General features: G+C 50.3%; 1 protein-coding gene and 1 long non-coding RNA gene across 5 annotated transcripts in view; one reads left to right on the plus strand and one right to left on the minus strand.

The window, feature by feature from the left end:
* The window catches only part of PLB1 (phospholipase B1), a 136,726-nt gene extending 124,419 nt beyond the window's left edge, over positions 1–12,307 (plus strand). For 3 of the 4 annotated variants that reach the window (XM_073897188.1, XM_073897190.1, XM_073897189.1), the window contains 6 exons: positions 651–745; positions 1,947–2,028; positions 2,899–3,003; positions 3,671–3,766; positions 10,389–10,463; positions 11,899–12,307. In XM_073897188.1, coding sequence (XP_073753289.1) covers positions 651–745; positions 1,947–2,028; positions 2,899–3,003; positions 3,671–3,766; positions 10,389–10,463; positions 11,899–12,102 — 657 coding nt within the window. In that variant the 3' untranslated portion in view covers positions 12,103–12,307. Of the gene's footprint in view, positions 1–650; positions 746–1,946; positions 2,029–2,898; positions 3,004–3,670; positions 3,767–10,388; positions 10,464–11,898 lie in introns of those variants that run through there. The other variant, XM_073897191.1, reaches the window with a different exon arrangement.
* Positions 2,958–16,818, minus strand: part of LOC141373564 (uncharacterized) — a 67,495-nt gene continuing 53,634 nt past the window's right edge. Inside the window, exons 2-3 of the long non-coding RNA XR_012379677.1 lie at positions 3,288–3,375; positions 2,958–3,085 (exon numbers count right to left, since the gene is read on the minus strand). This is a non-coding gene — a long non-coding RNA (uncharacterized lncRNA). The remainder of the gene's footprint in view (positions 3,086–3,287; positions 3,376–16,818) is intronic.

The following is a 16,818-nucleotide window of genomic DNA, read 5'->3' on the forward strand; positions in this document are numbered from 1 at the left end:
TGCAGGTTTCTGGGTCTCCACCCTCATGGCATGAATCTAGGCAAGCCGTGTTCAGGGAGATACACGCTGAGCAGACACCTGGAGGGGAGGCAAGGGAGGGGGGGCAGATACCAAGCTCCCCTGCAAAGGAAATTTTTTTTTTAAAGATTCTATTTATTTGACAGCGAGAGAGGGAACACAAGCAGGGGGAGTGGGAGACGGAGAAGCTTCCCGCGGAGCAGGGAGCCCGATGCGGGGCTCGATCCCAGGACCCTGGGATCACGACCTGAGCCGAAGGCAGACGCTTAATGACTGAGCCACCCAGGCGCCCCTGCAAAGGAAATTCTAAGTGAATCAGACTGGATTGGTTGGTGGCCAAGTGTTTGCCTCTGGAGCCAAATGGCTAGTGTGTAGCCAGGCAGGGTGGCTTACTAGCAATGGGACTTGGGACAAGTGACTTTTGTCTCAGCTTCCCAAGCTATAAAGTGGGCCCTTAAAGAAGATTAAGAGAATACAAGCCACATCCCCTGTTTGTGCCTCAATTTCTTTATTGGCAAAACTGGGGAGGAGGAAGTTAGATTATAGATGAGCCCCTAGGTTCTTCCAGTAGTAACCAGCACCCCCACACCTGCCTGGGGACTAATGCAGCCCATCCCTCTGCTTCCCCACAGCTTCCAAGGGTTTTCATCAATGTGGTGGAGGTCATGGATTTGGCTGGCCTCCACCAGGGCCAAGGTGGGAAATGTGACCCACCCCTGGCTGCTCAGTAAGTACACAGCCCCAGGGCGAGAGTCCCTGGGGAGAGTAGGCCTCACAGACGCTACCCACGGAGACCAGTGCAGGCGGAGCCGGACAATTCTGTCCCGAGGACAGACATCAGCGATGAACCAGGGGCTAGAAAAATCATTTGGAAATACCTCTAAAGTATTGAATGCCTACTGTATGCAAGTCACTTTATTTCTCTGGACCCCCGGTTGCTTGGCCACAAAGCGAGAGACACCGACCAATGTTCCTTAAAGCGCCCAGCGTGGTCTGTGATTCCCAACTCCAGTGATTGCTCCATGTTTGAGAGGCAGCACCGGGCAAGGAGCTTCCAAGACAGCTGTCCAGCTGTAGCTGGCTCTGCCCTTTAGGAGCTGTGAGGTTGTGCAAAAACTCCATAACCTCTCTGGGCCTCTTACTCATCTGTAAAATCTTGCAAAATAGTGAGGTCTAGAAGAAATGCATGTAATGTGCTTGGGCCCTGTGGAGCAGGCTCTCAGTCAAGAGTAGCTTTTATAACATCCTTGAAAGCCAGGCTCAGTGCTAAGGTCTGTTGTACAAGAGACTAATTTCTGCTGGGGGCTGGAACTTATTAAAGCTCAGCTGTGACCCTGGCAGGAAATTGCCATCCTCTGAGGCCAGAGGGTCACCCAGACTTCCTGTGATCATTGCTTTGGGAGAACAGATTCTGCAGGGGGCTGAGGAGTCCTAGCTGGGGTCAAATGGATTTGCTGGCAGGGTGACCAGCTGGTTCCCATTCTTTTTGGGCACCAGTTGGAACAGCTAATAGCTGGGAGGTGTGACGGGCTCCTCCAGAAGGTTCAGGCCTTACATTCTACCTTGTCCGTGTGTCTCAAACTGGTCGACACTCCCCAGCTTCCCAAGAGACTCCCCACTCTGGAGTCCTGAGGGGAAGTTCTGAGCTGGGAGGTCTCAGGACCAGGAAGAAGAAAGATAAGGTTATCATGGCTGTCTTTCCAAAACTCCAGCCCTTCCCTGGAGGAAGACCCGGGCTGGGGCAGGAACAACCAGGTGGCAAGGGGACCCAGATATCAGGTGCCAACTCTCCCACCTTCTCTTTAAACAAGCACCTGCTACCCCTAGTGTCCTTGAATTATGGTCTGTGACCTGGGGCTGGGAGTCACCCAGGCTGTGTGTGGGAGGAGGCGGTGGGGGAGGTCAGCCACCCGGGTGCCTCTCCACAGGAGCAACTGTACCTGCCTCAGACATGCACAGGAGAATCCCCTAGAGCTGCAGGAACTGAAGCAAGTGAACTGGAACTTCCAGGTGAAGCTGCACCCCTCCCCCTCCTATCCCAGCTGGGGGCCCCCCTCTACTCCTGGAGAGCAGGGGTTTGCTGAGAACAAGGCTGCTCCCTAAAGGCAGATCACAGCCCCTGAAAGATTTCTCCAGGTGAAAAGAACACCAAGCTGGGGAGGGAGAGGAAGTGTCCATGGCCCCGTTGGGCTCCCTCTCCCTCAGAACATAAGGCTTAGCCCTGCTTACCTCCGTCCCCAATTCTGTGCTCGCCTCTGCTCAGGCTGTCCCTCCTGGACATGCCCTCCCCAGCCCTTCTGCAACTGCTCCACCTCATGCACAGGGCAGGTCTTCTCGCCTCTTCTGAGAAGCCTCCCCTGAGGAAACTTGACCCTCAGGTATCTCCCCCTATTGGCTTCCGTCTACCTTCGTGGACCCTGAAGCCCTAGTTGGTTCTCATGTTTTCTTACATCCTCATTTTTCTAGATGGATTGTTAGGTTCTTGAGGAGAAGCACATCTAACCCTTTGACATGGACCTTCATCCCCCAAGTGCACAGGCATTTGGGGGAGCTGGTGTTGAAATGCTCCCCATTAGAGCTGGATCTGAACCAGAACTCTATGTTCTAATTCAGCTCTTCATGCAGTGAGACTAGGGGAGGCCTTTGGCCCACACAGTCTGATCAGAGGCTCCGACCCAGCCTCACAGAGACTTCAGAATGGGTGGTGCTCATGCCTGGGTGCAGACAACGTGAGCGCATGCATGTGCACTAGAGTATTCCTTGAAGTCACCTCTGGCTGTGGGTGGGTGGGGCGCATCACAGCCAATCCGAGACAGCAGGACTAGAGCTCGTGTCGCCAGCCCTGCCAGGAGGGTTGAAGAACATCTCCCCCCTCTACAGAGCGGCATCTCCAGGTTGTCCTATAAGCCCCAGTACCTGCAGCGTGAGGACTTCGCCGTGGTTGTGCAGCCTTTCTTCCAAAACACTCTCATCCCCCTGAACAGCGTAAGCTGCGGGTGTTTCTGGGAGGCACGTGGGGAGGGTCTCATCTTAGGTGATGTACTTCCTTCTGTACCTGAGCTTTTTCCTTTTTTTTTTTTTTTAAGATTTTATTTATTTGAGAGAGAGAATGAGAGAGAGAGCACATGAGATGGGGGAGGGTCAGAGGGAGAAGCAGACTCCCTGCTGAGCAGGGAGCCCGATGCGGGACTCGATCCCGGGACTCCAGGATCATGACCTGAGCCGAAGGCAGTCGCTTAACCAACTGAGCCACCCAGGCGCCCCTGTACCTGAGCTTTTTCTGACGATATGGATCCAAGAGGGCTCCTAAGATTTTGCTTTTTTTTTTCTCCTAGTATGATCAGAACTTAGATATACCTGGAAAGAAAAGGAGAAAATTATCAGTGACCAAGCTCCCCAGGCCTGGCCCTGCTATATGCTAGATTGGGATAGAATGGAAAGTCATCTGTTAGGGCAGGGACGTGGAAGGAAAAGGGATGGACTGTGGGTGGCTACAATTCAGGTCTTTTTAAAAGTTCCAAAATTGGGGAGTTTCTCCATCAATCTCTGAGCCAGGTGGCAGAATCGAAAGGAATGATGCCGAGGACACCTGAGGGGGTGGGGGGGGGTGCCTTTTTCCCCAGGAACGTAATCCCTTTGCCTTTGGTCACAGAGAGGGAGCGCTGACCTCACCTTCTTCTCCGAGGACTGTTTCCACTTCTCAGAACGTGGTCATGCCGAGATGGCCATCGCGCTCTGGAACAACTTGGTGAGTGCCTAAGTGCCCCTTGGGCTGTGTCAGAGGGGACCACCCAAGGATGTTGGCCATCGCGCAAAACGAAAAACCTGCTGGCGGACAGAGCTCCTTTCTCCCCAAAGCTCAAAATGGTGCCACAACTTCTTTGTCCTGACAGATTCGATTATTTGAGCAATTTCCCAGTATGGAGGGGTGGATAATTTTATAATCAGATAAACTGGATGAAATCAGTTTCAACCCCTTACTGTGTGACCTTGAGCAAATGCCCTTTGGTCCTCTGTATCAATATCCATAAAAAACAAGGCAAATGACACAGATCTCAGAAAATCAAGGTACCGTATACATAGCACCCAACACAATCATTAGCATTCAGAGAATGCCAGCCCCCATTACCCTAATCTCAACACATTCCTGATGATTCTTTAAGCATCAAAAATAAAAGAGCCACCCAGCCTGTTTCCCCAGGCTGTCGACCTATTCCAGTCCTTTCTGACGGGGATGATGGGGCCCTTAGGAAATGCACATATAGAGGGGCCCCAGGGCCGCCTGGCCTCGTGCCTTGCCTCTTCAGGCTGGCCACTCCTTTACAACCCGCTCTGCTGGAACAGAGCTTGACCAGTGACCCCAATAGCCGTGTCCTGTTGCGCAGAGCAAACGAAATACCTTTCCAATCCAGTGGCTTCTTCTGATCTTGGCTCAGCGGGTAACCCAATCCTCACCGCAGCCTGCATTCCCCCATTTCTCCCGTGGTGACCAAACAAATCCACACTCTTGCTTTTACTGCAGTTTCGGGCTGGCTGCCTCTCTGCCAGGACTCCCTTGTGCGAATATCCCCACACCTGCCACCTCACCCAGCCTGCCCAGCACTGCCCGCCCCTTAGCCACACCACCTCCTCTTCCCCAGCAGCATGCCAACAGGTTCCGTCCTTGGCCCAGTTAACCACAGACTCGGCCTTCCTTCTCCCTTTGTTCCCCTTGTTGACGCCACATTCTGCCCACTCCTAAAGGTTTCGTCACACTCTGTCAGCCCAGAACTTGGAACTTCAGTCAAAACATCGTTGAGTTCCCTCCCACCCAACCTCCACAGGAATCTTGTTCACCAAAGTTTGCACAGTATCATTCCCGAGAGCAATTCTGAAGTCCAGTTGTCCTCTACTGATGGAGTCCCATGACTTCATTCCTTTTAAAACCCACCCCCCCAAAGAGTGGGTATCTGTGCACAGTCCCCTTTGTACCCCCCTGAGATCTCAGGAGAATCCACAGATTCTAAGAAGGGCCAGGAATGCTCAGCCCCTCCTCCTTTCCTTCCCAGCATTTCCATCAGGGGATGGGTGGTCTTCCCACCTGGTGGCATCCCCAGCCTGCGTAATGCCCAGGTGCTCTGGGAGTTCTCTGGCACACGATGGCCAGCCCGAGGACTTGAACACAATTGGGCCTGCTGGTCTCTTTCTGCAGTGATTCACAACACAGTTCTGGCTGCCTCTTCCAAAGCAGCTCAGTGGCTCTCCCCCTTGGCCCAGGGGAGAGGCTTGTTATACATAAGGGCAAGTGGGAGGGGAGCAGGTAGGGCAACAAAAGGGTGAGCGCTGCCGTAGGGTCATCTTGGTAACCCCACCGGCCTGTCCAGGGTTCCCAGCCACCACTGTCCTAGCCATGCCCCTAATTTTAAAAAACAAGGCAAAACTAAACTGAAATCATCTAAGAGTGTCTTGTCCTGTGCTGTATAATTTAGGGAAGCAATTACATAGTCCCATGTTTTCATCCAAAACCATCTCAGATATAAACCCATTACATCATGCCAACTTTTCAGACCATCTCCTTCTGGTGACCCCTAGAGCGACATATATAATAGGCCACTAGAACTTAGAGGAGATCTGGCAGGTCATCTAGCCAGAATGCTCTGTAACTAGCATACGGGGAGAGGAAGCACACGGCCAGTTCAAGGCCGAGCAGGGATTAGAACCCACGTCAAATTCCCCAGTGCCCTGGACACAGCACCAGCCGGCCTCCCCGCCCCCACCCTGGTCAGCACATATGTAACCAGTGAGTTCACGTCTCACTCTGAGAGTCCGATGACGTGGCGTCTGCAGGCTTTGGCCGACGCTCACAGGCTACCCTCCTGCGGCAACAGACCCACTTTTAGTCTGTTTCATCTCCTGTACCTCTGCTCAGCAGATTGTGCCTCCTCCGGAGACCTTTGCAAAACCAACACCAGAAACACCAGCAGCACGAGGGAGCGTTCTCCTCTTGCTTTTTCCTTCTTTCATTTTCTTACAGTTTTTCCTTCTTTTTCTGACGCTATTCCCCCACGGGCCCCTGCTCCCTCTTCCCTAGAAATCTTGCAGTCCTCCAACCTTTGCATCTCCCCAGGTGCTAGGTGACCATGCGAGCCTCCTACCTGGTGTCCCTGGCACTGGGCTTACCACCACCGTTAGAACAGCAGTGCTCAGCTCTGGCCAGAGGTTAGAATAATCTGGAGAACATTAATACCGGCAACCAGTTTGGCCTAACCACGATGGCTGAACATCTGGATTCCCTGTGACCCAGCGATCCCATCCCTAGGTGTATCCCCAACAGAAACATACACTTGGGCTCCCCAAAAGATGCATGCAGGAATTTTCACAGCAACACCGTTCACAATCCCCAGGCAGGAAGCTCCCCAAATGTGCACCAATAGAATGGATAATCAAAATGTGACACATTCATGCAATGGACTACCTCCCAGCACTGAGAAGAAGCAAACTTCAGCCACATGCAACTATGTCTATAAATTTCAAAAACAAGCAAATTAATATATGGTCTTGGGGGGGGGCAGGGGAAGGATAGTACTGGAAGAGGGTGGGAGGGATGCTGAGTGCTGGTAATGTTCTGTACCTTGATCTGGATGCCGTTTACAGTTCATTCATTTTACCACAATTTATCAGCTGTTCACCTGTGATTTATACTTGTTTCTAAATGTATGCTAGCTTCAATAAAAAGTTGACTTGAAAACAATAACCCAAACAAAACACTAGTGCCTGGACCTCATCCCCAGAAATTCCGGATTAGTCTGGAGTAGCACCTGGGTTCAGCAGGTTTCAGAAGCTCCCAGGTGATATTATACAGGGTTTGCAAACCACTGTCTTAGATCTCTTTGCCACAGGGCAGCCCCAGGAATCTGTGTAAATGAAAATCCGACCAAACTTCCAAGGCCTGCCCCTCCCCAAAGGGGAAAGGCTAGGCCCCTTAGCACAGCACACCAGGCCTTCGGAGACTTGGCCCCAGTTAACCTCTCCAGCAGTCACTCCCACCCCCCCCGTGACTGGCAGTAGGGCAGTCTGGTAAGGAGTGCAGTTTCCCGCACCACCCATGGTATCTCATGTGTCTGTCTGTTGGCTCTTGCTCATCCCCTTATCGTGGACTGTCCTTCCAATCTTCTTCTCCTAACTCATAGCCACCTCACCACTCAACTCAGGTGCCAGCTCCTACAGGAAGCCTTCCCTGAATCCCCAGAACAGACTAGAGGCCCGCCCTGCCACTGCACCCTGCCCCAGCCCTGTTATTTGCCACATCGTTGGTATCTGCAGTATCAGGCTTAGGAAAGGTGGGTTCTCAGGAAAACAACTTCATTTCCTGGGGCCAGCCCCAGGCCTTCTTTTTTTTTTTTTTTAAGTTTTTTTATTTATTTATTCATGAGAGACAGAGGAGGAGAGAGAGAGAGAGAGAAGCAGAGGGAGAAGCAGGCTCCCAAGGAGCAGGGAGCCCGATGCGGGACTCGATCCCAGGACCCTGGGATCATGACCTGAGCCGAAGGCAGATGCTTAACCATCTGAGCCACCCAGGCGCCCCAGCCCCAGGCCTTCTTGCCTGAGCTGCTCCACTCAGGACTCTGTGACGCTAGTCCACCCACGCACTCCCTCAACAACTATTTATTGAGCATCACTATGCAGAGGGGACCACCCCAGGTGCTGGGGAAAAGAACATCCTTGCATCACAGGGAAAGGACAGAGGAAACTCAACAAGTCACTAAGACTTTCTGACCACATTCAGGGGAAAGAGAGAGAGAAAAGAGAGAGGGAGGGAGGGAGGGAATGCACCAGAGTAATGGTGGGGGAGAGGGAGGCATCTCTGATAAGTGACCTGTGAGCTGAGAACTGAATGTCAGGAGCCTGCCAGGCATGCAGAAGTCTAGGGCCAGAGTGTTCCAGGCAGAAGAAATAGGACCTGTGTGGGCCTGGAGTCAGGAATGAGTTTGAAGTGTCTGAGCAACAGAAGGGCCAGTGTAACTGGAGGGAGGTGAGCAAGGTCAGAGAGGTGAGCGAGAGCAGGGCCAGGTCCTTGGATGGCTTCCAACAGGGAAGCCAGAGGATCTGGTTTGCCCACTGGCTGCCGTGTAGCCATGGACTAGAAGGAAGGAAGAGTGGAATTAGACCAGGAGCCCAGGTGAGAGATGAAGGCGGATGGGCCCAGGGTGATGACAGTGGAGAAGGAGAGAAAGGGTCAGAGTTGGGATTTGTTTTTGGACTGGCTGATGGAGGAGGTTAGAAGAGGAACAGAGATGAGAAGGAGGTGGGGGGGGTGGGTTAAACAGGTGATGGGGATTAAGGAGGGCACTTGTAATGAGCACCTGATATTGTATGGAAGTGCTGAATCACTATATTGTACACCTGAAACGAATATTCCACTGTATACTAACTAGAATTTAAATTAAAAGAAAAGGAACAAGAGATGACTCCTCCATTTGGAATCAAGAAAATTGGGTGGATGGTTGAGGTGCTGGAGAGAAATAAGCTTGAGGGGAAAAAAAATCAAAAGTTCTCTTTTGGCCACGATAAGTGTGAACCACTTTCTGGAAATCTACCTGGAGGCATCAAGTAAGCTGTTGAATCTATGAGCTGAAGCTCAGAGACAGAGTCAGGAATGGAGATTTAAGAAAAAAAAATGTGGGGGTCGTTCATGGGAGGGGGTATTTGAGGCCATGGGATTGACGAGGAGCTCCTAGAGAAGAGTAGGTGGGAAAGAGCTGGGACCTACCACCACGCCCCAGGGGCTTCATTCCAACTTCTGACCTCAGCGACAGATGAAGAGGGGGAGTGGGGAGGTGGGCAGGAGAGTGCCCTGTTCCGGGAGCCCAGATGGGCGAGCGTTTCAAGAGGGACGCGTCAACTTTGACAAATGTTGCTGAAAAGTCAAGCAAGATGAAAACCACAAAGTGAGCATTGAGTCTGGTGAGATGGAGGTCATAGTGACCTTGACCAGAACTTCAGTCAAGTGACGGAGACCGAAGTCTGACTGGAGTGGGCATTGGAATGGGAGATCAGGAAGTGCAGCCAGTGACCACAAATGAGTCTTCCTAGAGGCACAGGGAGGGGTGGTGAAGGTAGCTGGAGGGGACACGGGCTCAGGGAGGATGCTGGGAGACTGTGCACGGATGACAAGGAGCCAGGAGAAAGGGAGAAACCGACGCAGTCCTCAAATCCATGACGTGATCCTTACCTTCTTCTGTGCCACTTAGTTCCCAGGTTCCTGGAATGTCAGGGAATCAGCCAACCTGACCTTGAGTATCTATATGGTCACTCGGTGGTCGTTCCATTACAAGAAGCTTGTGCTTCCTCAGCTCTAAGCAAGTAGAAACGACACATAAGTAAACTACCTCCTGCTCGGCGTCATTTCTCATCTGATGTTCGCAACAGCCAAATGTGGGTGGTTGGGGCAGCTCGGGAGCCTGCCTAGCACCAACAGCTCTCAGCAGCAGAGTCTGGACCCCAGGGGATGTGTCCACTGTGCTCTGCCAGTCACCGTGGGGTCTCTCTCAGGGCCAGAGCAGCTGTAGGACAACGGAAAGCAAGATCACGGGCAAGGTAGCTGGCATAGCATCCTTCTACCTCCCTCGGAGGCAGTACCTGGGGGTCAGGAGCAGAGGGGCTCAGGACTGGGCAAGGAAGCGGATTCTAAGGGCAGAAGCTACGCAGTCAGAGAGCGCCAGGGGCCTACCCTTCCCCGGGACTGGCCGCATGTCAAGGGGCAGGCTGTTGGCTAAAGATGCTGGGAAGGGGTGTACAGCAGCTTCTAGTTCATTCTCAGAGGGTCTCAGGACTAAAAGTATTAAGCAGAACCTCTCTGAACAACAATTGCTCCAGGGATGTTCCAAGTAAACCTCTACGTCTGTGTGAAAAACATACAAAGTAGCTCAAGTGAGAAAAATTTCTTGAGGTTGACAAGCCAGGTAGAGTAACCAATATGTTGTTAAAGGTTTTCTGAAACCGACTAGCCCTGTACACTTGAAGTTGGTAAATAGGATTATCAGCATTTTATAAAATTGCAAATGCAGGGTGTGTGTGATCACAGCCACGCAGAAGGGAAGCAGGAAACGGAGGTTCTGGGCCAGGCCCTTGCACGGAGTCACTGTGCTGGGCCTCAGTGTCTTCCTTGGTCAAGCCAGGGCACAGACTCAGGGTCTCGCCCTGCCTGATGGACTCTGACCTGCCCCTTCTGAGTCAGAAGCCAGGTCCGGCAGTGAGGCACCTGCCATGGATCTTGCGTTTATTGGGTTATAACCCGTGGTGGTAGAGAGAGGGGGTCAGGTGGAGATCCTCCTCCGACAGGGAGGTCTCGGCCACCGTGGAGGAAATCCCGGTTTCCTTTCTCTCTTCAGCTGGAGCCGGTGGGCCAGAAGACAACCTCCAACAACTTCACCCACAGCCGAACCAAACTCAAGTGCCCCTCTCCTGTGAGTAAACGTCCTAACTTCCTGCCTGTCCTGTCTCGTGTGAAACAGATGCTTGGGGGGATGGGGTGGTCCCCCAAACCAGAAGGCACCGAGGAGGTCCCTGGGAGCTGTATCATCACTCACCTTTGTTCGCTGCCACCACTCTCAAATCTCACCACTTCTCCTGGTCCCTGAGACTTCACAGCTCCTCAGGGTGTAGGAGGGAGAAAGCAAGAGTCCATGGAACACGGGCTCAGGGGAGAGGGATGAATGGGCAGTGGTCAAGTGTGGGGGGGTTTGTACAGAGAGCAGTAAGACACCATGCCTGTTCTGGGGACCTGTGCTCTTCTTCCTCCCTTCCCCGCACATTCTCTCTTCCGTCACTGCTCTCACTCACACTGCTGGCCACACTCCTAACATGCTCCGCTGGTCATCCTTCCCTTCCCTGTCCAGCCCGGAACTGCTGCCAGGCACCATGCAGCCTGCACGGACAGTCACTCTAGCCTTACCGAGGCCGCTGGAAACACTTCCCTGGTCCCAGCTGCTCACTGGAGCATCCAGAGGGGAGGCCCAGCTTCCTCTATGGCCTCAGACATGCCGTGTTCCTGGAGAAAGGGTCAGCTCCTCAGACAAGGCCCGCAATTGCCACGTCTGTGTCTTCTGGAGGCTCATCCCCATCTCTGCCTGTGGGAGACTGCTACATCCTTCAAGGCCCAGGGGCAGCCCCCCTCCCCGGGCTACTGTTCCCTTCCCTCACCCTACTGCTGCCCCCCGAACACACCTGTGTTGGTCTCTTTTCTGTTTACACCTCTCAAAGGACACGCCCCAGGCTCCTTTGGGATGTGATTGTTTCTGAACATGGCCTACTGGCTGACAGGACAGTGAGAGTGGCCACATCGGAACCCTTCATCACTCTCCCAGCTGCACGCTCGTGTTCACAGAGGAAGGAGAGAATCCAGGGAGGCAGGCCTGAATATCTCCTCTCTGGGCCCCCCTCATGCTCAGTTCTCTAACCTACCACAGGCACACCGACTGTCGTCCTGCTCCTGGGCACTTCTGAGGTCAGAGGATGGGGACAGCTGTCCAGTGGTGGCCCAGAGAAGACAGAGGTGGGGGCTTTGCAGCCCCCAGGACTCTCTTCCTTTGGTCCTGTTCTTGTTTCTGTTTCAAATCAGAAACAATTCCCAATCTTGTTTCAAAATCAGGTTGACAGGAGAGGGGATGCTGGTGAGAAACCAAAAGGAGGTTATAGCGGGGTATTGGCCACTTTGGAGACCCATCCTCGTTCAGAAGGTTTGGGCACAGTGTAGATGAAGGAGCCTTACTAACAGGAGGGCTGTGAAGATGTGCAAGTTTATCGCACCATCGCCGGGATAGGGACTACGCAAGCCTAAGGTGAGCAGATGGATGGTTTTCTGAGGTCCTTAACCCCTGACCCTCTCCTCCTCCTCCACAGGAGAGCCCTTACCTCTACACCCTGAGGAACAGTCAGCTCCTCCAAGACCAGTCTGAAGCAGGCCCCAATGTGCTGAACTGGGCCATGCCAGTGGCGGCAGGAGGTGGCCTTGTCCTTGGGGTTGGCACCATGATGGTCTGGAGAGTCGTAAGAGGTCGCCAGCAGGAAAATCCTCCAATGAGCCTGAACACTATGAGCTTCTAGGCCTCCCACCAGGTGCGGTGCTCATCCTAAATGCCCCAGCCACACTCCTCACCAGCCCTCTACCTCCGCCACCTTGGCCACTGCAGAGAGCATGTGCTTCAACGCCTGGCAACATCAGAAGCCAAAGGGACAGTCACTACTCCTTGGGGCCTGGGGCCTACGCTCCTAGAATTGCCAAATATAAATAAAGGCCAAAACCATTCTATTCTTGGGTCAGTCTGCTTGAAGCGCTTGCTTTCCATCTGTTGTGCGATGCAGGTGTGGGAGCTGGACGCTTTCGTGTCCTGTCTCAGCTAGAGCTGCCCGAGCAATGGTCAACCAGAGCACAGACCGGCCTCAGTCAGGCTCCAGCCCGGCACCCAAGGAGCAGATCCTCAGTCACCGAACCCACTAGTTAAAAGATGGGAAAAATGCTGGCCACCAGGTGGTGGCTGGATTTGGAGCTGGCTGACCACCATTCAAATATAATCCAACACCTAGCTTTTACACAGCTGTTTTGTACCCAGGACAATGTGGAACATCCTGGTACCTCCAAGGCTGTGCGTGTCACAACCTGGCTGAGAAGACAAACTCCTACAAAGAAACAAGAAACTGCACGACACGGTACAATTCTGTTCTGGTGCATCGGTAGGTAAAGGTGTCTGATCGCTCTCAGACTAGGAGGAGTTCCTTGAGGAAAGTTATCTGGAAGAGAGAAATTTTGAAATGTCTTTAAAAAAGGGGGGGGCATGAATACTTCATTTATCTATCTGCAACCTAATTTTCTCAAATTGCTAACTTCAAGAAAGAATTCCTCTTTCTACACTACCAGAATTTGGAGCACACACTAGAGAGTCCAATAATACAGGTTACATTCATTGAGCCCCTGTGAGGGCACAAGGCCCTGAGCTGGATGTCTTACACAGATTCTCTCTCATTCCACACAAAAATCCCAGGGAAGGAGTGAGGAAAAATAGACGTCTTAGTTGCACAACATTGTGAATGCACTAAATGCCACCAAATCGTTCACTCTAAAATGGTAAATTGCAGGTCCTGTGAATTTCACCTCAATAAAAACCAAAAGAGACCCCATGATCATCTGCATTCTAAGTACCTGTCTGATCCCAACGCTTGGGATGACAAAGAGCAGGAGTTAGAAAACCCAGACATACCATTTCAATGTGTGGCCTTCAGAGCAAACCCCGTCATCAGCCGGAGCCCCAGTTTCTCAGATATCTCATCTATAAAACCGGAATCAGAGTACTCATTTTGCTTGCCTCACAGCACTGCTGGAAAACAAACATCTACAAAAATGCTCGGCAACTCTAAAGTAGTGCACATATAAAACGGGATTGGTTTCTCCTCTGTGAAGAGTTGAGATAGGATCCAGGTTGTCAGGGAAGTGCCTAGGTCCAGAGATGGGTTTGGGAATTGGGCAGGAATGTACCAGTGAAGACTGCCTGCCTTCCCTCCATCATCTTATCTCTTTGGTAAGCAGAGCGGAGTCCCCAGAGAACCTAGATTCAGGCCCGGTGTTCCTTTGGGCTTCAATTTCTGTTCCTGTACCATGAGAACAGTATACCCGCCCCCAATTCTTCCTATGGACCAAGAAACATAGTGACTGAATCTAATGTGTCCTAAAGACCTGCCACATCCCAGCTTGTGCTTCTGGCTTACCACAGTTAACAGCAAAGATAACCCACTAATTCCAAAGAGTCCAGCACCACGATGCCCTTTTTTTTTTTCTTATTCCTCAAGTTTTCATTCCTTCAACAGCTCCCACCTCAAAGAATCCTGGAATCCATAACCACAAGTCTGTCCTCACTTGGGTTGGAATTTATGTATGCTACCTGAGTAATCCAGGAGCCCCCAGTCTGAAAAATTAACCAAAAAAAAGTGATCCCATCCTGGTGACCAAGGAAACACTTGGAAGAAACAAAGACACACGGGTGCCTGGGTGGCTCAGTCCTTAAGCGTCTGCCTTTGGCTCAAGTCATGATCTGAGGGTCCTGGGATCGAGCCCTGCATCGGGCTCCCTGCTCTGCGGGAAGCCTGCTTCTCCCTCTCCCGCTATGCCTGCTTGTGTTCCCTGTGTCTCTCTCAGTCAAATAAATAAATAAAATCTTAAAAAAAAAAAAAAAGAAACAAAGAAAAAAAACAAAGACACAAGCATAAGCCAGGCCCCAAATTCCCCCTAAATACATACAAAAAGCCAACATTTTAAAATATGTGAGAGTTGCTACTTGTACCTGCTGGTAACATGTATACATTGGACGCGTGCCATGTTCCTTTCCTATGGGAAAATAGTCAATCTAGTTACGTGGACACCCATAGCCACGCCATGAATGAAGCCACCAAATCCTGAGAACGCTATGCTCCATGGTGCTCTCCACAGAGGGTTTTGAATTCAAAAGAGATCAGGGTGGATTAAACTTGATCAAAGGCCTTCTTCATAAAGCACAGGGAACCCTGAGCTCTGAAAGATGGTGAGAGGACTTGGTCAGAGGCCACCAAGAATGGAGTTGTTGAGATTAGGCAAACTCCATCCGCGTGGAGAGGCAAACAAGCATGGTGTGCTCCAGGGACAACAAGCAAGCCAGAAAAACAAGATGGCGGAGCTAGACACAACCAGATTAGCGGATACTACGGAGAGGGCAAGGAGTTCACGGTGATTCGACTGTTGCAATGGTTGTACTATCAGGCTGCATTGGATTTGTACAAAAGAGTAGTACGAAGAAAAACAATAGCAGTAAAAGCTGACAGGGTGCTTACACTACGACAGACACCACAGCACACGGTAATTAAACCACACGTCCCTATTATCCCCTTTTCACGGAGGAGAAAACCCAGACTCAGGGAAGCACTAACTGGCCCAGAGCTCTACTTGCATTACATAGTGGAAATCCAGCCAAATGAATACTGGTGTCCAGCGTGGGGGAAATAGCCTGGAAATATAAAACAGGTGATTCTAGAAGTGAAATAGACCAAGTTGCAAATCAATGTGCTGTAAAATAAAAACCTAGACAGGCAGGATAGTATAATCTTCCCAAGGCTATGAGGACACAATCGGTTTCTCTGTTTCCAACTGGTCTGAAGAAGTCAGCCGTTTCCAGTTAATAATCTAGGATTTTAAAAATTAACTGTAGGGGCTAAGACTTATTTTGCTAGAGGATGTGTGGAGTTACAGCAGTGAGCAAATCTTTTAATTAGAAAAAAAAAATGAACAAACAAGGGCTCTGAGAAGCCATAGACACAACAACTGGACATTTTACATAACAGTAGTGTTGAAGAAAGACCATAAGCATGTTTAGAAGATTAAAGGCAAAGGAATTTAAAACATCAGACCAGAATGAGGCATTATTTTTTTTTAAAAAGGCAGAAACTAAGAACCAATAGAATTTCTAGGAATTGAATATATTGGTATTAAAGAAAAATAAACTCCAGTAGAAGTATTCAAATAACAGATCACTCAGTGAACCAACATTTCTTGTGAATTTACTGTATACCAGGCACTGTTTTTAGCAGTCAGTCTGTATTGCTCAATAATTCTTACAACAGCCCAATGAGGTAGGCATGACTATTATCCCAGTCTTACAGAGATAACTAAGGCAGATTCTGTGTGTTTTCACGTCTTTTTTTAAGAATGAAATTAGATTAAAAACAATAGTTTAAGGGGCACCTGGGTGGCTCAGTTGGTTAAGCGTCTGCCTCCGGCTCAGGTCATGATCTCGATCCTAGGATGGAGTCCCACATGGGGCTCCCTGCTCAGCGGGGAGTCTGCTTCTCCTTCTCCCTCTGCTCCCCCTGCTAGTGCTTGCTCATGCTCTAAATAATCTTTAAAACAAAAAACAAAAAAACAAAACAAAACCCTAATAGTTTAAAAAATAGGTATTCCATAATTAACACCCTTCCCATATCAGCATTCATTCTAATAGTTTATTCAAGGGGCTTTGTAAAACCATCATAAAACAACAAAAACATATTTGGCTCCTTACAGTTTAGAAAGCACTTTAATACATTCTCCTTTAGAGGGGCAGAAGGTATATTGGAGCAAATTATAGCAGAGAACTTCCCTAATATGGGGAAGAAAACAGGCATCAAAATCCAGGAGACACAGAGAACCCCTCTCAAAAATCAATAAAAATAGGTCAACACCCCGACATCTAATAGTAAAACTTACGAGTCTCAGAGACAAAGAGAAAATCCTGAAAGCAGCTCGGGAGAAGAGATATGTAACCTATAATGGTAGAAACATTAGATTGGCAACAGACCTATCCACAGAGACCTGGCAGGCCAGAAAGGACTGGCATGATATATTCAGAGCACTAAACGAGAAAAATATGCAGCCAAGAATACTATATCCAGCTAGGCTGTCTTTGAAAATAGAAGGAGAGATAAAAATCTTCCAGGACAAACAAAAACTAAAGGAATTTGCAAACACGAAACCAGCCCTACCAGAAATATTGAAAGGGGTCCTCTAAGCAAAGAGAGAGCCTAAAAGCACCATACACCAGAAAGGAACACAGACAATATACAGTAACAGTCACCTTACAGGCAATACAATGGCACTAAATTCATATCTTTCAATAGTTACCCTGAATGTAAATGGGCTAAATGCCCCAATCAAAAGACACAGGCTATCAGATGGGATTAAAAAACAAGACCCATCGATATGCTGTCTGCAAGAGACTCATTTTAGACCCAAAGACACCCCCAGGTTGAAAGTGAAGGGGTGGA

This window comes from Callorhinus ursinus, unplaced genomic scaffold (genome assembly GCF_003265705.2).
Source record: "Callorhinus ursinus isolate GAN/ISIS: 27379988/994484 unplaced genomic scaffold, GSC_fseal_2.0 scaffold10, whole genome shotgun sequence".
In the NCBI taxonomy this organism is placed as follows: domain Eukaryota; kingdom Metazoa; phylum Chordata; class Mammalia; order Carnivora; family Otariidae; genus Callorhinus; species Callorhinus ursinus.